Genomic DNA, 16,982 nt, shown 5'->3' with positions numbered 1-16,982 from the left:
CCTGTTGTATTCAGCATTTCACTGTGAGGTCTACTACACCTGTTGTATTCAGCATTTTACTGTAAAGTCTACTACACCTGTTGTATTCAGCATTTCACTGTGAGGTCTACTACACCTGTTGTATTCAGCGTACATGACAAACTTTGGTTTGATTTGAGATGTTAAAGGCAGATACAGAATGTATCTAACAAGTTAATCAACAAGCTTCATGTTAGCATTCTAGTTTGCTCTGTTTTGTTGTTAATTCTTTCCAATATGTCAAGTAATTATCTTTTTGTTTTCTTATGATTTGGTTGGGTCTAATTGTGCTGCTGTCCTGGGGCTCTGTTGGGTGTTTGTGAATAGAGCCCCAGGACCAGCTTGCTAAGGGGACTCTTCTCCAGGTTCATCTCCCTCTCCTCTCTATTTCTCCCTCTCTCTCGTCCTATCTCCCCCCTCTCTCTCTCCCTCTATCTCTTCCTATCTCCCCCTCCCAATCTCTCTCCCTATCTCCCCCTCGCTATCTCTCTCCCTATCTCTCCCTTCGTCTCCCTGTCTCTATACCTATCTCGCGTCTCTATCTCTCTCCCTCTATCTCTTCATATCTCCCCCTACCCTTTGTCTCCCTGTCTCTCTACCTATCTCCCCCTCGCTATCTCTCCCTTTGTCTCCCTGTCTATCTCCCCCTCGCCCTCCCTCTCTCTCTTCCTATCTCCCCCTCTCCCATTGTCTCCCTATCTCCCCCTCGCTCTCTCTTCCTATCTCCCCCTCTCTATCTCTCTCCCCCTCTTCCTCTTCCTATATTCCCCTCTCCCTCTGTCTCTCTCTCTCTCTTCCCCTCTATCTCCCCCTCTCTATCTCTTCCTATCTCCCCTCTCAGGGATCTGAACTACAATGATCTACCAGAGTTTCCTACAGCCATCAGGACCCTGGCAAAGCTTCAGGAACTGTGAGTCCACACACACACACACACACACACACACACACACACACACACACACACACAGACACACAGACACACACACACACACAGACACACACACACACACACACACAGACACACAGACACACACACACACACAGACACACACAGACACACACAGACAGACACAGACACACACAGACACACACACACACACACACACAGACACACACACACACAGACACACACAGACACACACAGAAACACACACAGAAACACACACAGACACAGACACAGACACACACAGACACAGACAGACACAGACACACAGACACACAGACACACAGACACACACAGACACACACACACACAGACACACACAGACACAGACACACACAGACACACACACACACACACACAGACACACACAGACACACACAGACACAGACACACACAGACACACAGTTGCCTGCTTAACTATGATATGTTCTCTCTGTGATCAGGATCAGTGGTTTATGTTATATTTATATAATATTTTATCAGTGGTTTTAATGCAGGATACAACATCTCAAACCTCAATAGCTGCACACCGAGGGGAGGGCTATGATTTCTCTCGCAGTTAGCAGATGCTCTGACGTGTGTGTGTGTGTGTGTCCTAGTGGGTTCCACCACAACAACATCAGAGCGATCCCTGAGAGAGCCTTCATGGGAAACCGTCAGCTACAGACCATGTTAGTACCCACACACACTGATAAACACACACACACATAAACTGATTAATACACATAAACACACACACACACATACACTGATTAATACACATAAACACACACGCACACAAGTGCACGTAGACAAAGGCCTTGGTGAAATAAATAACATGACCTCTTCCTCAGTCACTTCTATGAGAATCCCATCCAGTCTGTGGGAAGATCCGCTTTCCAGTTTTTACCTAAGCTCCATACACTGTAAGTAATGAGGTTCCTTCTCCAGTCTGACAATATGCCTTTTGGATGTATGTCTTGGATATAGCAGACCACATGAGTGTGTACCATCTAACTAACCAGCGCGTCCCTCTCCAGCTCCCTAAACGGGGCGACCCAGATACGAGATTTCCCCGACCTGAAAGGAACCACCAGCCTGGAAACACTGTAAGAGAGAGAGAGACACACACACACACACACACACACACACACACACACACACACACACACACACACACACACACACACACACACACACACACACACACACACAACACACACACACACACACACACACACACACACACACACACACACACACACACACACACACACACACACACACACACACACACACACACACACACACACACACACACACTACTGCTGTAATGAGTGCAGGGGCTCAGTCTCCCCTACCTAATGAGTGTCTCAGAGAATGGGAACAGAGACAGAAATAGAAGGAGGAGAGAGAGGGGAGAGTTGTACCATCAGGTAGCTAACTAGCCACAGAAGCTCTGGGAGGGTACGACAGGCACTTGGAGGGTACGACAGGCACTGGGAGGGTACGACAGGCTCTGGGAGGGTACGACAAGCTCTGGGAGGGTACGACAGGCTCTGGGAGGGTACGACAGTCTCTGGGAGGGTGCGACAAGCTCTGGGAGGGTACGACAAGCTCTGGGAGGGTACGCCAAGCTCTGGGAGGGTACGCCAAGCTCTGGGAGGGTACGCCAAGCTCTGGGAGGGTACGACAGGCTCTGGGAGGGTACGACAAGCTCTGGGAGGGTACGACAAGCTCTGGGAGGGTACGACAGGCTCTGGGAGGGTACGACAGGCTCTGGGAGGGTACGACAGTCTCTGGGAGGGTACGACAAGCTCTGGGAGGGTACGACAAGCTCTGGGAGGGTACGACAGGCTCTGGGAGGGTACGACAGTCTCTGGGAGGGTACGACAAGCTCTGGGAGGGTACGACAAGCTCTGGGAGGGTACGCCAAGGTCTGGGAGGGTACGCCAAGCTCTGGGAGGGTACGCCAAGCTCTGGGAGGGTACGACAGGCTCTGGGAGGGTACGACAAGCTCTGGGAGGGTACGACAAGCTCTGGGAGGGTACGACAGGCTCTGGGAGGGTACGACAGGCTCTGGGAGGGTACGACAGGCTCTGGGAGGGTACGACAGGCTCTGGGAAGGTACGACAAGCTCTGGGAGGGTACGACAGGCTCTGGGAAGGTATGACAGGCTCTGGGAGGGTACGACAGGCTCTGGGAAGGTACGGCAAGCTCTGGGAGGGTACAACAGGGGCTCTAGAAGGGTACGACAGAGGCTCTAGAAGGGTACAACGGGGGCTCTAGAAGGGTACGACAGAGGCTCTGGGAGGGTACGACAGGCTCTGGGAGGGTGTGACAGGCTCTAGCCCCCGAAGGGTACGACAGAGGCTCTGGGAGGGTATGACAGGCTCTGGGAGGGTGTGACAGGCTCTAGAAGGGTACAACGGGGGCTCTAGAAGGGTACGACAGAGGCTCTGGGAGGGAATGACAGAGCACACACATGCATTGACGTTGAGAAAGTTCTGGGGCATTAGGATCTCTTAGACTAGAGGGAAGAGGGCCCACAACTAGCCTTACAACACCAGTTCCAGCCAAATCTGGTCTCCCATCCAGGAACCAACTAGTCCCAACCCTGCTTAGCTTGTGGCAAGCCAGCAGTGGTCCGGTTCGTGTCAGCCTATTGAGCTAGCTGTCTCACTGTGTTAGTATCACAGAGACAGAAGAATCAACTGGCTTCCCTTGACCTAAACAATCACTACAATACTCAAATACCCTCTTCTGTCTCTCACTTCCCCCTCTCTCTCCTCTCTCTAGGACATTGACCAGGGCTGGTCTCTCTACTCTTCCTCAGCGGTTGTGTCAGCAGCTACTCCGCCTCAGAGTACTGTGAGTACTTTGAACGAAAGAATGTGCACACACACAATTCAATTTAACCGTACCCCCTAAATGCCCCAATTGATAAAATCCCAAACCCACAGAATTGCTTACCTCTGACATGGGTCTGAAACCCCAGATTACACTATAATGATATTTTTGCCTGTGTGTTCACAGCGAGCTGTCTCATAATCAGATAGAGGATCTTCCCAGCTTCTATCACTGCTCTGCCCTGCAGGAAATGTGAGTCAACATGGTGTAATGGTTGAAGCTTACAACAACGTTCCAATAACAGAATGTTAGAACAACGTTCCAATAACACTATGTTAGAACAACGTTCCAATAACACTATGTTAGAACAACGTTCCAATAACAGAATGTTAGAACAACGTTCCAATAACAGAATGTTAGAACAACGTTCCAATAACAGAATGTTAGAACAACGTTCCAATAACAGAATGTTAGAACAACGTTCCAATAACAGAATGTTAGAACAACGTTCCAATAACAGAATGTTAGAACAACGTTCCGATAATGGTATGTTAGAACAACGTTCCGATAATGGTATGTTAGAACAACGTTCCGATAATGGTATGACTGAAATAGTAGGAGTCTATGCTTTGGTATTGCAGTTTCACTGCTTGTTTTGTAGTAACAGGGTGTGTGTGTGTGTGTGTGTGTAGAGGCCTGCAGTATAACCACATTAGGAGGATTGAGAGGAATACCTTCCAGCAGCTCAGCTCTCTACAGTCTCTGTGAGTATACTGTTTACTCTCTGTGAGTATACTGTTTACTCTCTGTGAGTGTACTGTTTACTCTCTGTAAGTATACTGTTTACTCTCTGTTAGTATACTGTTTACTCTCTGTGAGTGTACTGTTTACTCTCTGTGAATACTCTTTACTCTCTGTGAATACTCTTTACTCTCTGTGAGTATACTGTTTACTCTCTGTGAGTGTACTGTTTACTCTCTGTGAATACTCTTTACTCTCTGTGAATACTCTTTACTCTCTGTGAGTATACTGTTTACTCTCTGTGAGTATACTGTTTACTCTCTGTGAGTATACTGTTTACTCTCTGTGAGTATACTGTTTACTCTCTGTGAGTATACTGTTTACTCTCTGTGAGTATACTGTTTACTCTCTGTGAATACTCTTTACTCTCTGTGAATACTCTTTACTCTCTGTGAGTATACTGTTTACTCTCTGTGAGTATACTGTTTACTCTCTGTGAATACTGTTTACTCTCTGTCAATACTCTTTACTCTCTGTGAGTATACTGTTTACTCGCTGTCAATACTCTTTACTCTCTGTGAGTATACTGTCAACTCTCTGTCAATACTCTTTACTCTCTGTGAGTATACTGTTTACTCTCTGTGAGTATCCTGTTTACTCTCTGTGAATACTCTTTACTCTCTGTGAGTATACTCTTTACTCTCTGTGAGTATACTGTTTACGCTCTGTGAGTATACTGTTTACTCTCTGTGAGTATAATGTTAACTCTATGTGAATATCTTTACTCTCTGTGAGTATACTGTTTACTCTCTGTGAATACTCTTTACTCTCTGTGAGTATACTGTTAACTCTCTGTCAATACTGTTAACTCTATGTGAATACTCTTTACTCTCTGTGAGCATACTGTTTACTCTGTGGGTATACTGTTAACTCTATGTGAATACTCTTTACTCTCTGTGAATACTCTTTACTCTCGTTCAGTATACTCTTTACCCCTCTGTGAATACTCTTTACTCCCTGTCAGTATACTGTTTACTCTCTGTGAATACTCTTTACTCTCTGTGAATACTCTTTACTCTCATTCAGTATACTCTTTACCCCTCTGTGAATACTCTGTACTCTCGTTCAGTATACTCTTTACCCCTCTGTGAATACTCTTTACTCTCTGTGAATACTCTTTACTCTCTGTCAGTAGACTCTTTACTCTCTGTGAATACTCTTTACTCTCTGTGAATACTATTTACCTCTCTGTGAATACTCTTTACTCCCTGTCATTATACAGTTTACTCTCTGTGAATACTGTTTACTCTCTGTGAATACTCTTTACTCTCTGTGAATACTCTTTACTCTTGTTCAGTAGACTCTTTACTCTCTGTGAATACTCTTTACTCTCTGTGAACTCTTTACTCTGTGAGTATACTGTTTACTCTATGTGAGTATACTGTTTACTCTCTGTGAATACTTTTTACTCTCGTTCAGTATACTCTTTACCCCTCTGTGAGTATACTGTTTACTCTCTGTGAGTATACTGTCAACTCTCTTTGAATACTCTTTACTCTCTGTGAGTATACTGTTTACTCTCTGTGAATACTCTTTACTCTCTGTGAATACTCTTTACTCTCTGTGAATACTCTTTACTCTCTGTGAATACTGTTTAATCTCTGTGAGTATACTGTCAACTCTCTGTGAATACTCTTTACTCTCTGTGAGTATACTCTTTACTCTCTGTGAATACTCTTTACTCTCTGTGAATACTATTTACTCTCTACCCCTCTGTGAATACTCTTTACCCCTCTGTGAATACTCTTTACTCTCTGTCAGTATACTCTTTACTCTCGTTCAGTATACTCTTTACCCCTCTGTGAATACTCTTTACTCTCTGTCTGTATACTCTGTGAATACTCTTTACCCTCTGTGAATACTCTTAACTCTCTGTGAATACTCTTTACTCTCTGTCTGTATACTCTTTACCCCTCTGTGAATACTCTTTACTCTGTGTAAGAATACTCTTTACCCCTCTGTGAATACTCTTTACTCCCTGCCAGTATACTGTTTACTCTCTGTGAATACTCTTTACTCTCTGTGAATACTCTTTACGCTCGTTCAGTATACTCTTTACCCCTCTGTGAATACTCTTTACTCCATGTCAGAATACGGTTTACTCTCTGTGAATACTCTTTACTCTCTGTGAATACTCTTTACTCTCTGTGAATACTATTTACTCTGTCTGTATCCTCTTTACCCCTCTGTGAATACTCTTTACTCTCTGTGAATACTCTTTACTCTCTGTGAATACTCTTTACTCTGTCTGTATCCTCTTTACCCCTCTGTTGTCACGGCCGTCGTTAGGAAATTACCAAGGTGCAGCATGGTGAGCGTACATATCTTTTTATTAGATATAATGACGCCAACAAAACAAGAAATAAAGAAACGTCCGTAAAGCTTAACAGGGCTATGATGCCTCCAACAAAGTTAACTACCCACACTGAAAGGAGGGAAAAAAGGCTACCTAAGTATGATTCCCAATCAGAGACAACGATAGACATCTGTCCCTGATTGAGAACCATGCCCGGCCAGAACATAGAACTAAAGAAACATAGAATGCCCACCCCACATCACACCCTGACTTAACCAAATAGAGACATAAAACGTCTCTCTCTCTGTCAGGGCGTGACATCTGTAAATACTCTTTACTATCTGTCAGTATACTCTTTACCCCTCTGTGGATACCATTTACTCTCTGTGAATACTCTTTACTCTGTGTCAATATACTCTTTCCCCTACACACAAACTGTTACTCTCTGTGAATACTCTTTACTCTCTGTCAATATACTATTTCCCCTACACACAAACTGTTAGTCTCTGTGAATACTCTTTACTCTCTGTGAATACTCTTTACTCTCTGTGAATACTCTTTACTCTGTGTCAATATACTATTTCCCCTACACACAAACTGTTACTCTCTGTGAATACTGTTACTCTAACAGATAGGCACTAAACACAAAATTCGGAATAACGACAGTAACTAATTCTCTCTCTCTCCCCCCAGAGATCTCAGCTTCAACAGTATTGAGTGGATTCACCCTGATGCCTTCATTTCGTTCCATTCTCTGACCAAGCTGTGAGTATACATACACACATATATCCCATGCACATCACCAAGCAAGTCAGGGAAACTTTGGTTCACCTTAATTAAAGCAAATCTTTAGGCCAACACTGACACAGACTCTAGAAACTGAGAGACTAGCAGGCAGGCAGGCAGGCAGGCAGACAGACACTGATACTAGCAGACAAAAAGACAGACAGGCAGACAGACACTGATACTAGCAGACAAAAAGACAGACAGACAGACACTGATACTAGCAGACAAAAAGACAGACAGAAAGACAGACAGACAGACAGACAGACAGACAGACAGACAGACTGTAAACATCAAGAAAACTAGTATGTTAATTACTGACAAGTTTTTCCAAAACTATTTGATAAACAGGGCAAAATAGAAATGGGCCTTTAACAGTTAGCATCAGCTTGATTTCCCCCTTTAAATAAAGGATGGACCGTGGCTGCCTTCCAAGCAATGGGAACCTCCCCAGAGAAGAGAGACATGTTAAAAAGGTCAGAGATAGGCTTGGTGATGATGGGTGCAGCAACCTTAAAGAAGAAATGAGAGACAGGTTAAAAAGGTCAGAGATCGGCTTGGTGATGATGGGGGCAGCAACCTTAAAGAAGAAAGGAGAGACAGGTTAAAAAGGTCAGAGATAGGCTTGGTGATGATAGGGGCAGCAACCTTAAAGAAGAAAGGGTCTAACCCATCTGACCCAGATGTTGTTTTGGGGGTTAAGTTTAAGGAGCTCCTTTAGCCCCTCGGACTCAGTGACTGCCTGCAGGGAGAAAGTTTGTAGCGGGGCAGGGGAAAAAGAGGGAGAAGCATTATGGATAGTCACATTAGAAGGGGTGGGAGATGAGGAAATGTTGGACGGGCAAGGAGGCATGGCTGAGTCAAATAGGAATCCAGATTAAAGAGCTCAGCCATGTCCTTCTTGTCAGTAACAACCACATCATCAACATTAAGGGACATGGGCAGCTGGGAGGAGGAGGGTTTATTCTCCAGGTCTTTAACCGTTCTCCAGAACTTCTTGGGGTGAGACCCACAGAGAGAGAACTGCTCCTTAAAGTAACTAACTTTGGTCTTCTGGGTAGCCTGAGTGCACTTATTTCTCATTTGCCTGAACGATACCCAGTCAGCATGAGTATGCGTGTGCCGAGCCTTTCACCAAATGCAATTCTTGAGGTGGAGTAACTCTGCAAGATCACGGTCGAACCAGGGACTGAACCTGTTTTTAATTCTCATTTTCTTTATGGGGGCGTGTTTGTTAACAATACCACTGAAAATATCAAAAAAGAAGGTCCAAGAGTCTTCGACAGAGGGAATCAAGCTGATTCTATACCATTTTACAGAGGCCAGGTCATGAAGGAATGCTTGCTCATTAAAGTTTTTTTAGCAAGCGTCTGACAAATCAGGACAGCTCGTTTCACTGAGCAGCCATTACGAACACAGGCTGTAAAACAGTGATGACTAAGGTCATTACAGAAAACACTAGACTGATACCTATCAGGATTATTTGTGAGGATAACATCAAGGAGAGTAGCCTTTTCTGGGTGTTTGGAGTCATACTTTGTAGGATTGGTAAAAATCTCAGAAAGATTTAGGGAGTCCCATTTCTTTAGGACTTGGTCAGGTGGTTAAGCATGTCCCAGTTTAGGTCACCTAGCAGGACAAATTCTGACTTGGTGTAAGAGGCCAGGAGAGAGCTACAGGCCGGTGCTGATGGAGATTGATAACACCCAGCAACAGTCAACAAAGAGCTATTGAAAGCTTAATGCTTAAAACAAGCAAATCAAATTGTCTGGGGACAGACTTGGTGGAGACAACCAAGCACTGAAGGTGTCCTTGGTAAAGATTGCCACTCCACCACCTTTGGAAGATCTGTCTTGCTGAAAAAGGTCATCATCAGTTATTTGTGTTGGCTGGGACTACACAGAGCTAGATGTAATCACATGAAAACTCCTTTCTCTAGAAAGAAAGTCCTTTCTCTAGAAGGAAAGTCCTTTCTCTAGAAGGAAAGCCCTTTCTCTAGAAATAAACCCCTTTCTCTAGAAGGAAAGCCCTTTCTTTAGATCCAAAGCCACTGTATTAGCAGAGAACAAATGACATGTGTCGTGTCTTTGGCTATGCCGGATTAAGTGATATGACATGCTATTCTATCATTTCTCTGTAATTAATATCACCTGATTAAGCTAATCAGGTAAATAATTAACTAGAACGTTGGGGCACCATGAAAGAGTGTTTATAGAGCTGTTATCTTCCAAATAAACTCTTAAAGACCTAGTAATCTTTTACATCAATAGCAGTCAATATTTAATCGTCACCTTATATAGTCTCATCTGAAAGTTGAGTCTCATCTTCACGAACCCTGGCTAACAAGTTGAATCTGCAATACAACATTTGGTTTAATTATTTATTTACAAAATAACTAAATAATCACAGAGAATTACATTTACACAGAATGGATCATACATTATGTCATAAAGGAAAACATCCCTAGTGGACGGAACAGATATGACAGCTGGTTACACAAAGAAAGGGGGTTGGGTTTTGAGTGAAAGGTTGGCTTAGTTCTGCAGGTGGTCTTTGTCCTTTCAATGTGGGGATGGTAAGTCCTCACATCCTTGGAACAGAAAGTTACATTTTCGTCAAGAGGCTTATATAGGATTGGGAGAGAGGGCCGTGTTTCATGGTTTATAACCAATGTCTGTTCACATGGGCGGGGCCACTGAGTTGAGCTTAGTTCACTCATGAAAACCCTATTCTCTCATTTAGGAGCTAAAAATTACATTTAATCTTTTCACAAATAGTTTCATATTTAAACATTTAAATTGCACAACAATTCCATCTGAATAGAATGTGTAGATTTTCCAAGATACAGTTTATGTCGTCCTATCATCAGTAACCATGTCTCAGACACCAACTGAACTGACATCATATTCATTAAGTCCCAACGCATATTTTCAACTGGTTGGATTACCGAAATATGGTTCCGTTTCAATAGTCACATCGGTAGAGTAGAGAGAGGAAAAGGGGGAAAAGTATTTATGGGGGTCATAAACCTCCCCCCTCAGGCCAACGTCATGACACATGACACAAACATGCAAGGAGCACAGAACATGTTTGTGGATTTCACAGTAAGTGTTTTCATAATCATTTTAAACATGACTGAATTCCCCCTCCTTGTACAGGGACCTGAGTGAGAACAGTCTTACATCACTTCCTGTGGGTGGTCTGGGGGGACTGACCCATCTGAAGCTGAAAGGAAACATGGAGCTCTATGAGGACTTCAGCCCTGAACTCTTCACCCGCATGAGGTATGACCCCTGACCCCAAACCTCTGACCCCTAACTCTTCCCACGGATAAGGTATGATGACCCTAACTCTAACCCCTGACCTCTGACACTCAACCCTAACCCTTCAGCCCTGAACACTTCCCACGCAGACCCACAAGGAATCCGCGCACGCATAATTCCGACTGAAATCCGCAACATTTCAAACAGAACGCATAGGATTTTAAAGCTAAAAATAAACTGCCAACTGTTAGCAAAGTTAAAACAAAATTGACTTGTTGTTGAAGTTTTTCCTCTGTTTTCATTTATGTTTATGAATCACCGAAAAGTGTGGTGTAGTGGTGTAGCCCACTCTCCCCACCAAAGCCCCTCCCCTGTGTGAGTGACAGCTACTCTAGCCAGTGGTGTAGCCCACTCTCCAAAGCCCCTCCCCTGTGTGAGTGACAGCTACTCTAGCCAGTGGTGTAGCCCACTCTCCAACGCCCCTCCCCTGTGTGAGTGACAGCTCCAGGGTGCAGACAGCTCTGTAAGATGTGCTCTCTCTCCATCCTGCTCTAGTCAGTAGGTGAACGACCCGTTGTAACAGATCTGTATATCTGTCTGGAAGATGTGCTCTCTCTCCATCCTACTCTAGTCAGTAGGTGAACGACCCGTTGTAACAGATCTGGCTGGAAGATGTGCTCTCTCTCCATCCTACTCTAGTCAGTAGGTGAACGACCCGTTGTAACAGATCTGTCTGGAAGATGTGCTCTCTCCATCCTACTCTAGTCAGTAGGTGAACGACCCGTTGTAACAGATCTGGCTGGAAGATGTGCTCTCTCTCCATCCTACTCTAGTCAGTAGGTGAACGACCCGTTGTAACAGATCTGGCTGGAAGATGTGCTCTCTCTCCATCCTACTCTAGTCAGTAGGTGAACGACCCGTTGTAACAGATCTGTCTGGAAGATGTGCTCTCTCTCCATCCTACTCTAGCCAGTAGGTGAACGACCCGTTGTAACAGATCTGACTTTCTTGGATTAAGGAAACTTTACCACTGTGGCCCAAGCTGTCATTTCCTGTCTCAACAACAAAGGGGTTGACTTTAACAATGTGTGGGCTTTTGTAAGTCGAAGAAGGTGTTCTGTCAGGCTCCCCAGCGTCATCTGAGCATTCATGCTGGGTAATGGCCATTCTCCTGTGAGGCCTGTGTACGCTGTGCAGACCAGGTGCGGCTCCTGAATACATGCTGTGAAGTTCCTGTCCGAGTACATGGATGTGCTCCCCGAATTCACTACGACCTTACCAGAAACAGCCAAGTATGTCCAGGACCTTTGTGAGCTGCTGAGGTAACACACGCCCTGCTGAAGGCCCAGACAGTGTTCATTCTGGAGCATAGTGTGGAGATCGTGGCTAACCTGACAAGGCTGGATGAGACCTCTGTGCCAACAGCCCACAACATCGCCTGCAAGCTGGAGGACTTGCGAGTGCAGTTTGAGTATGTCAGAACAGCTGGAGCTAACGACTGGCGCCCTCATTCAATGGAGCTGCTGGGGCAGCTTCCAGCCAGAGGAAGACAGGTTCTCCTGCATTGTTGTTCCAGTCTGCCGCGTGCGCCATCAAGCTGCACTGTGCTGGAGAAGCACCCCTGTCCTTCACCTGTTCACGTCACTCATGGTTCTAGATCCAGCCCGGGTGGTAGGACCAAGAAAGGACACAAAGGACTATGCTCTACCATCCCTGCTCTGAGCAAGGTGTCTGCAGAGGAGTGGCACAGATACATGGGCATCGACAAGGCAGACGCTATGGAAGTCAGTGGACTGACAGGACAGGAAGCTACCTCAGTGGACTGATAGACAGCTAGTCAGGACAGAAAGCTACCTCAGTGGACTGGTAGACAGCTAGTCAGGACAGGAAGCTACCTCAGTGGACTGGTAGACAGCTAGTCAGGACAGGAAGCTACCTCAGTGGACTGATAGACAGCTAGTCAGGACAGGAAGCTACCTTAGTGGACTGGTAGACAACTAGTCAGGACAGGAAGCTACCTCAGTGGACTGGTAGACAGCTAGTCAGGACAGGAAGCTACCTTAGTGGACTGGTAGACAGCTAGTCAGGACAGGAAGCTACCTCAGTGGACTGGTAGACAGCTAGTCAGGACAGGAAGCTACCTCAGTGGACTGATAGACAGCTAGTCAGGACAGGAAGCTACCTCAGTGGACTGGTAGACAACTAGTCAGGACAGGCTGTTATATGTTCCTCCCCACTGGAAGCTACCTCAGGAAGCTACCTCAGTGGACTGGTAGACAGCTAGTCAGGACAGGAAGCTACCTCAGTAGACTGGTAGACAGCTAGTCAGGACAGGAAGCTACCTCAGTGGACTGATAGACAGCTAGTCAGGACAGGAAGCTACCTCAGTGGACTGGTAGACAGCTAGTCAGGACAGGAAGCTACCTCAGTGGACTGGTAGACAACTAGTCAGGACAGGAAGCTACCTCAGTGGACTGGTAGACAGCTAGTCAGGACAGGAAGCTACCTTAGTGGACTGGTAGACAACTAGTCAGGACAGGAAGCTACCTCAGTGGACTGGTAGACAGCTAGTCAGGACAGGAAGCTACCTTAGTGGACTGGTAGACAGCTAGTCAGGCTGTTATATGTTCCTCCCCACTACCTCAGTGGACTGGTAGACAGCTAGTCAGGACAGGAAGCTACCTCAGTGGACTGGTAGACAGCTAGTCAGGCTGTTATCTCTTATAGCATTGAGCACTAACAAGCATGTCAGTCACACACACACACACCACTCTTTCTGTGTTTTGATTTGAAGCAATTTGATAATAGTTAATTAAGTTAAATGCAATGTTCCCTCTAAGCTGCGCCCGTGTGAGATTACGCACCTCCTCCAGGACTTGCCCCGCAGAACAGACGCAAGAGAACGGCACTGAGGTCGCCCCATGTTCGCCCCATTAGTTCGCCCCATTAGTTCGCCCCATTAGTTTGCCCCATTAGTTCGCCCCATGTTCGCCCCATTAGTTCGCCCCATTAGTTCGCCCCATGTTCGCCCCATGTAGATCAATGTTTTTTTCTGTGATCGAATCAAACATTTTATCAGCCCCTTGTCAATGCAACAAACCAAAACACATCTAACTTTGTAAGATTGAGTCTGTGATGTAGTTGTAGGCGGAGCCGGAGCACAGCGGAGTAGAATTCTATTGGTGGAGGTAGCCCAATCACACACAAGTGCATATGCTTTTTAAATCAGTTCAGAGCCATGGGGTGTGAACATTTGTTGATATTCTATACTAGTTAGTGAGTTATTAGCCCAGTTATAGATAAGTAGAGGTCAGTAATGGGGAATTACTGCTTCCTACAAGACCACAAAATGTGTAAGCTACATTTCAACCTGTCTTTGAAAAGCCAGTCAGGTAAAAAGGGGTGTGTCTTAATTAAAGGGGCAGTATTGTATTTTGAGAAAAGGCTTGACTATGCAAATAAGCCAATAGTCAGAGGGGTAGTCTACGTTGTCTAATTGTCTGTATGGTAATAATAATGAATTTTTATTTTGTTAAGTGGGGTCTTACATCATACAACACAATACACTGCAATTTACAGTCACCTATTTGGCCCACGGTGTTAACCTCATAGAGGCTACTGTAGGCCCGAACACCACATAGAGGCTACTGTAGGCCTGAACACCTCATAGAGGCTACTGTAGGCCCGAACACCACATAGAGGCTACTGTAGGCCTGTATTGAACACCACATAGAGGCTACTGTAGGCCCGAACACCACATAGAGGCTACTGTAGGCCTGAACACCACATAGAGGCTACCGTAGGCTGGAACACCACATAGAGGGTACTGTAGGCCTGAACACCACATAGAGGCTACTGTAGGCCTGTATTGAACACTACATAGAGGCCACTGTAGGCCTGAACACCACATAGAGGCTACTGTAGGCCTGTATTGAACACCACATAGAGGCTACTGTAGGCCTGTATTGAACACTACATAGAGGGTACTGTAGGCCTGTATTGAACACCAAATAGAGGCTACTGTAGGCCTGAACACCACATAGAGGCTACTGTAGGCCTGAACACCTCATAGAGGCTACTGTAGGCCTGTACACCACATAGAGGCTACTGTAGGCCTGTATTGAACACTACATAGAGGCTACTGTAGGCCTGAACACCACATAGAGGCTACTGTAGGCCTGAACACCTCATAGAGGCTACTGTAGGCCTGTACACCACATAGAGGCTACTGTAGGCCTGTATTGAACACCTCATAGAGGCTACTGTAGGCCTGAACACCACATAGAGGCTACTGTAGGCCTGTATTGAACACCACATAGAGGCTACTGTAGGCCTATATTGAACACCACATAGAGGCTACTGTAGGCCTATATTGAACACCACATAGAGGCTACTGTAGGCCTGAACACCACATAGAGGCTACTGTAGGCCTGTATTGAACACCACATAGAGGCTACTGTAGGCCTATATTGAACACCACATAGAGGCTACTGTAGGCCTGAACACCACATAGAGGCTACTGTAGGCCTGTATTGAACACTACATAGAGGCTACTGTAGGCCTGTATTGAACACCACATAGAGGCTACTGTAGGCCTGTATTGAACACTACATAGAGGCTACTGTAGGCCTGAACACCACATAGAGGCTACTGTAGGCCTGAACACCACATAGAGGCTACTGTAGGCCTGAACACCTCATAGAGGCTACTGTAGGCCTGAACACCACACAGAGGCTACTGTAGGCCTGTATTGAACACTACATAGAGGCTACTGTAGGCCTGTATTGAACACCACATAGAGGCTACTGTAGGCCTGTATTGAACACTACATAGAGGCTACTGTAGGCCTGTATTGAACACCACATAGAGGCTACTGTAGGCCTGTATTGAACACCACATAGAGGCTACTGTAGGCCTGTATTGAACACTACATAGAGGCTACTGTAGGCCTGAACACCACATAGAGGCTACTGTAGGCCTGAACACCACATAGAGGCTACTGTAGGCCTGAACACCACATAGAGGCTACTGTAGGCCTGAACACCTCATAGAGGCTACTGTAGGCCTGAACACCACACAGAGGCTACTGTAGGCCTGTATTGAACACTACATAGAGGGTACTGTAGGCCTGTATTGAACACCACATAGAGGCTACTGTAGGCCTGTATTGAACACCACATAGAGGCTACTGTAGGCCTGTATTGAACACTACATAGAGGGTTACTGTAGGCCTGTACACCACATAGAGGCTACTGTAGGCCTGAACACCACAGAGGCTACCGTAGGCTGGAACACCACATAGAGGCTACTGTAGGCCTGTATTGAACACCACATAGAGGCTACTGTAGGCCTGTATTGAACACTACATAGAGGGTACTGTAGGCCTGTACACCACATAGAGGCTACTGTAGGCCTGTATTGAACACCTCATAGAGGCTACTGTAGGCCTGAACACCACATAGAGGCTACTGTAGGCCTGTATTGAACACCTCATAGAGGCTACTGTAGGCCTGAACACCACACAGAGGCTACTGTAGGCCTGTATTGAACACCTCATAGAGGCTACTGTAGGCCTGTATTGAACACCACATAGAGGCTACTGTAGGCCTGTATTGAACACCAAATAGAGGCTACTGTAGGCCCGAACACCACATAGAGGCTACTGTAGGCCTGAACACCACATAGAGGCTACTGTAGGCCTGTATTGAACACCACATAGAGGCTACTGTAGGCCTGTATTGAACACCACATAGAGGCTACTGTAGGCCTGTATTGAACACTACATAGAGGGTACTGTAGGCCTGTACACCACATAGAGGCTACTGTAGGCCTGTATTGAACACCTCATAGAGGCTACTGTAGGCCTGAACACCACACAGAGGCTACTGTAGGCCTGTATTGAACACCTCATAGAGGCTACTGTAGGCCTGTATTGAACACCACATAGAGGCTACTGTAGGCCTGTATTGAACACCAAATAGAGGCTACTGTAGGCCCGAACACCACATAGAGGCTACTGTAGGCCTGAACACCACAGAGGCTACCGTAG

At 45.8% G+C, this 16,982-nt stretch overlaps 1 protein-coding gene across 1 annotated transcript in view; it reads left to right on the top strand.

The window, feature by feature from the left end:
* lgr6 (leucine-rich repeat containing G protein-coupled receptor 6) overlaps positions 1-16,982 on the top strand; it is a 92,751-nt gene that overhangs the window by 60,186 nt on the left and 15,583 nt on the right. Inside the window, exons 7-15 of the mRNA XM_090185777.1 lie at positions 860-928; positions 1,561-1,632; positions 1,795-1,866; positions 1,981-2,049; positions 3,740-3,811; positions 3,977-4,042; positions 4,483-4,554; positions 7,581-7,652; positions 10,829-10,954. Of these exons, the coding sequence (XP_090041903.1) occupies positions 860-928; positions 1,561-1,632; positions 1,795-1,866; positions 1,981-2,049; positions 3,740-3,811; positions 3,977-4,042; positions 4,483-4,554; positions 7,581-7,652; positions 10,829-10,954 (690 nt within the window). The remainder of the gene's footprint in view (positions 1-859; positions 929-1,560; positions 1,633-1,794; positions 1,867-1,980; positions 2,050-3,739; positions 3,812-3,976; positions 4,043-4,482; positions 4,555-7,580; positions 7,653-10,828; positions 10,955-16,982) is intronic.

Source organism: Oncorhynchus mykiss, chromosome 9 (assembly GCF_057628025.1).
Source record: "Oncorhynchus mykiss isolate SJ-2025 chromosome 9, ASM5762802v1, whole genome shotgun sequence".
Taxonomy (NCBI): domain Eukaryota; kingdom Metazoa; phylum Chordata; class Actinopteri; order Salmoniformes; family Salmonidae; genus Oncorhynchus; species Oncorhynchus mykiss.
This window is presented reverse-complemented; position numbering and strand designations above follow the sequence as displayed.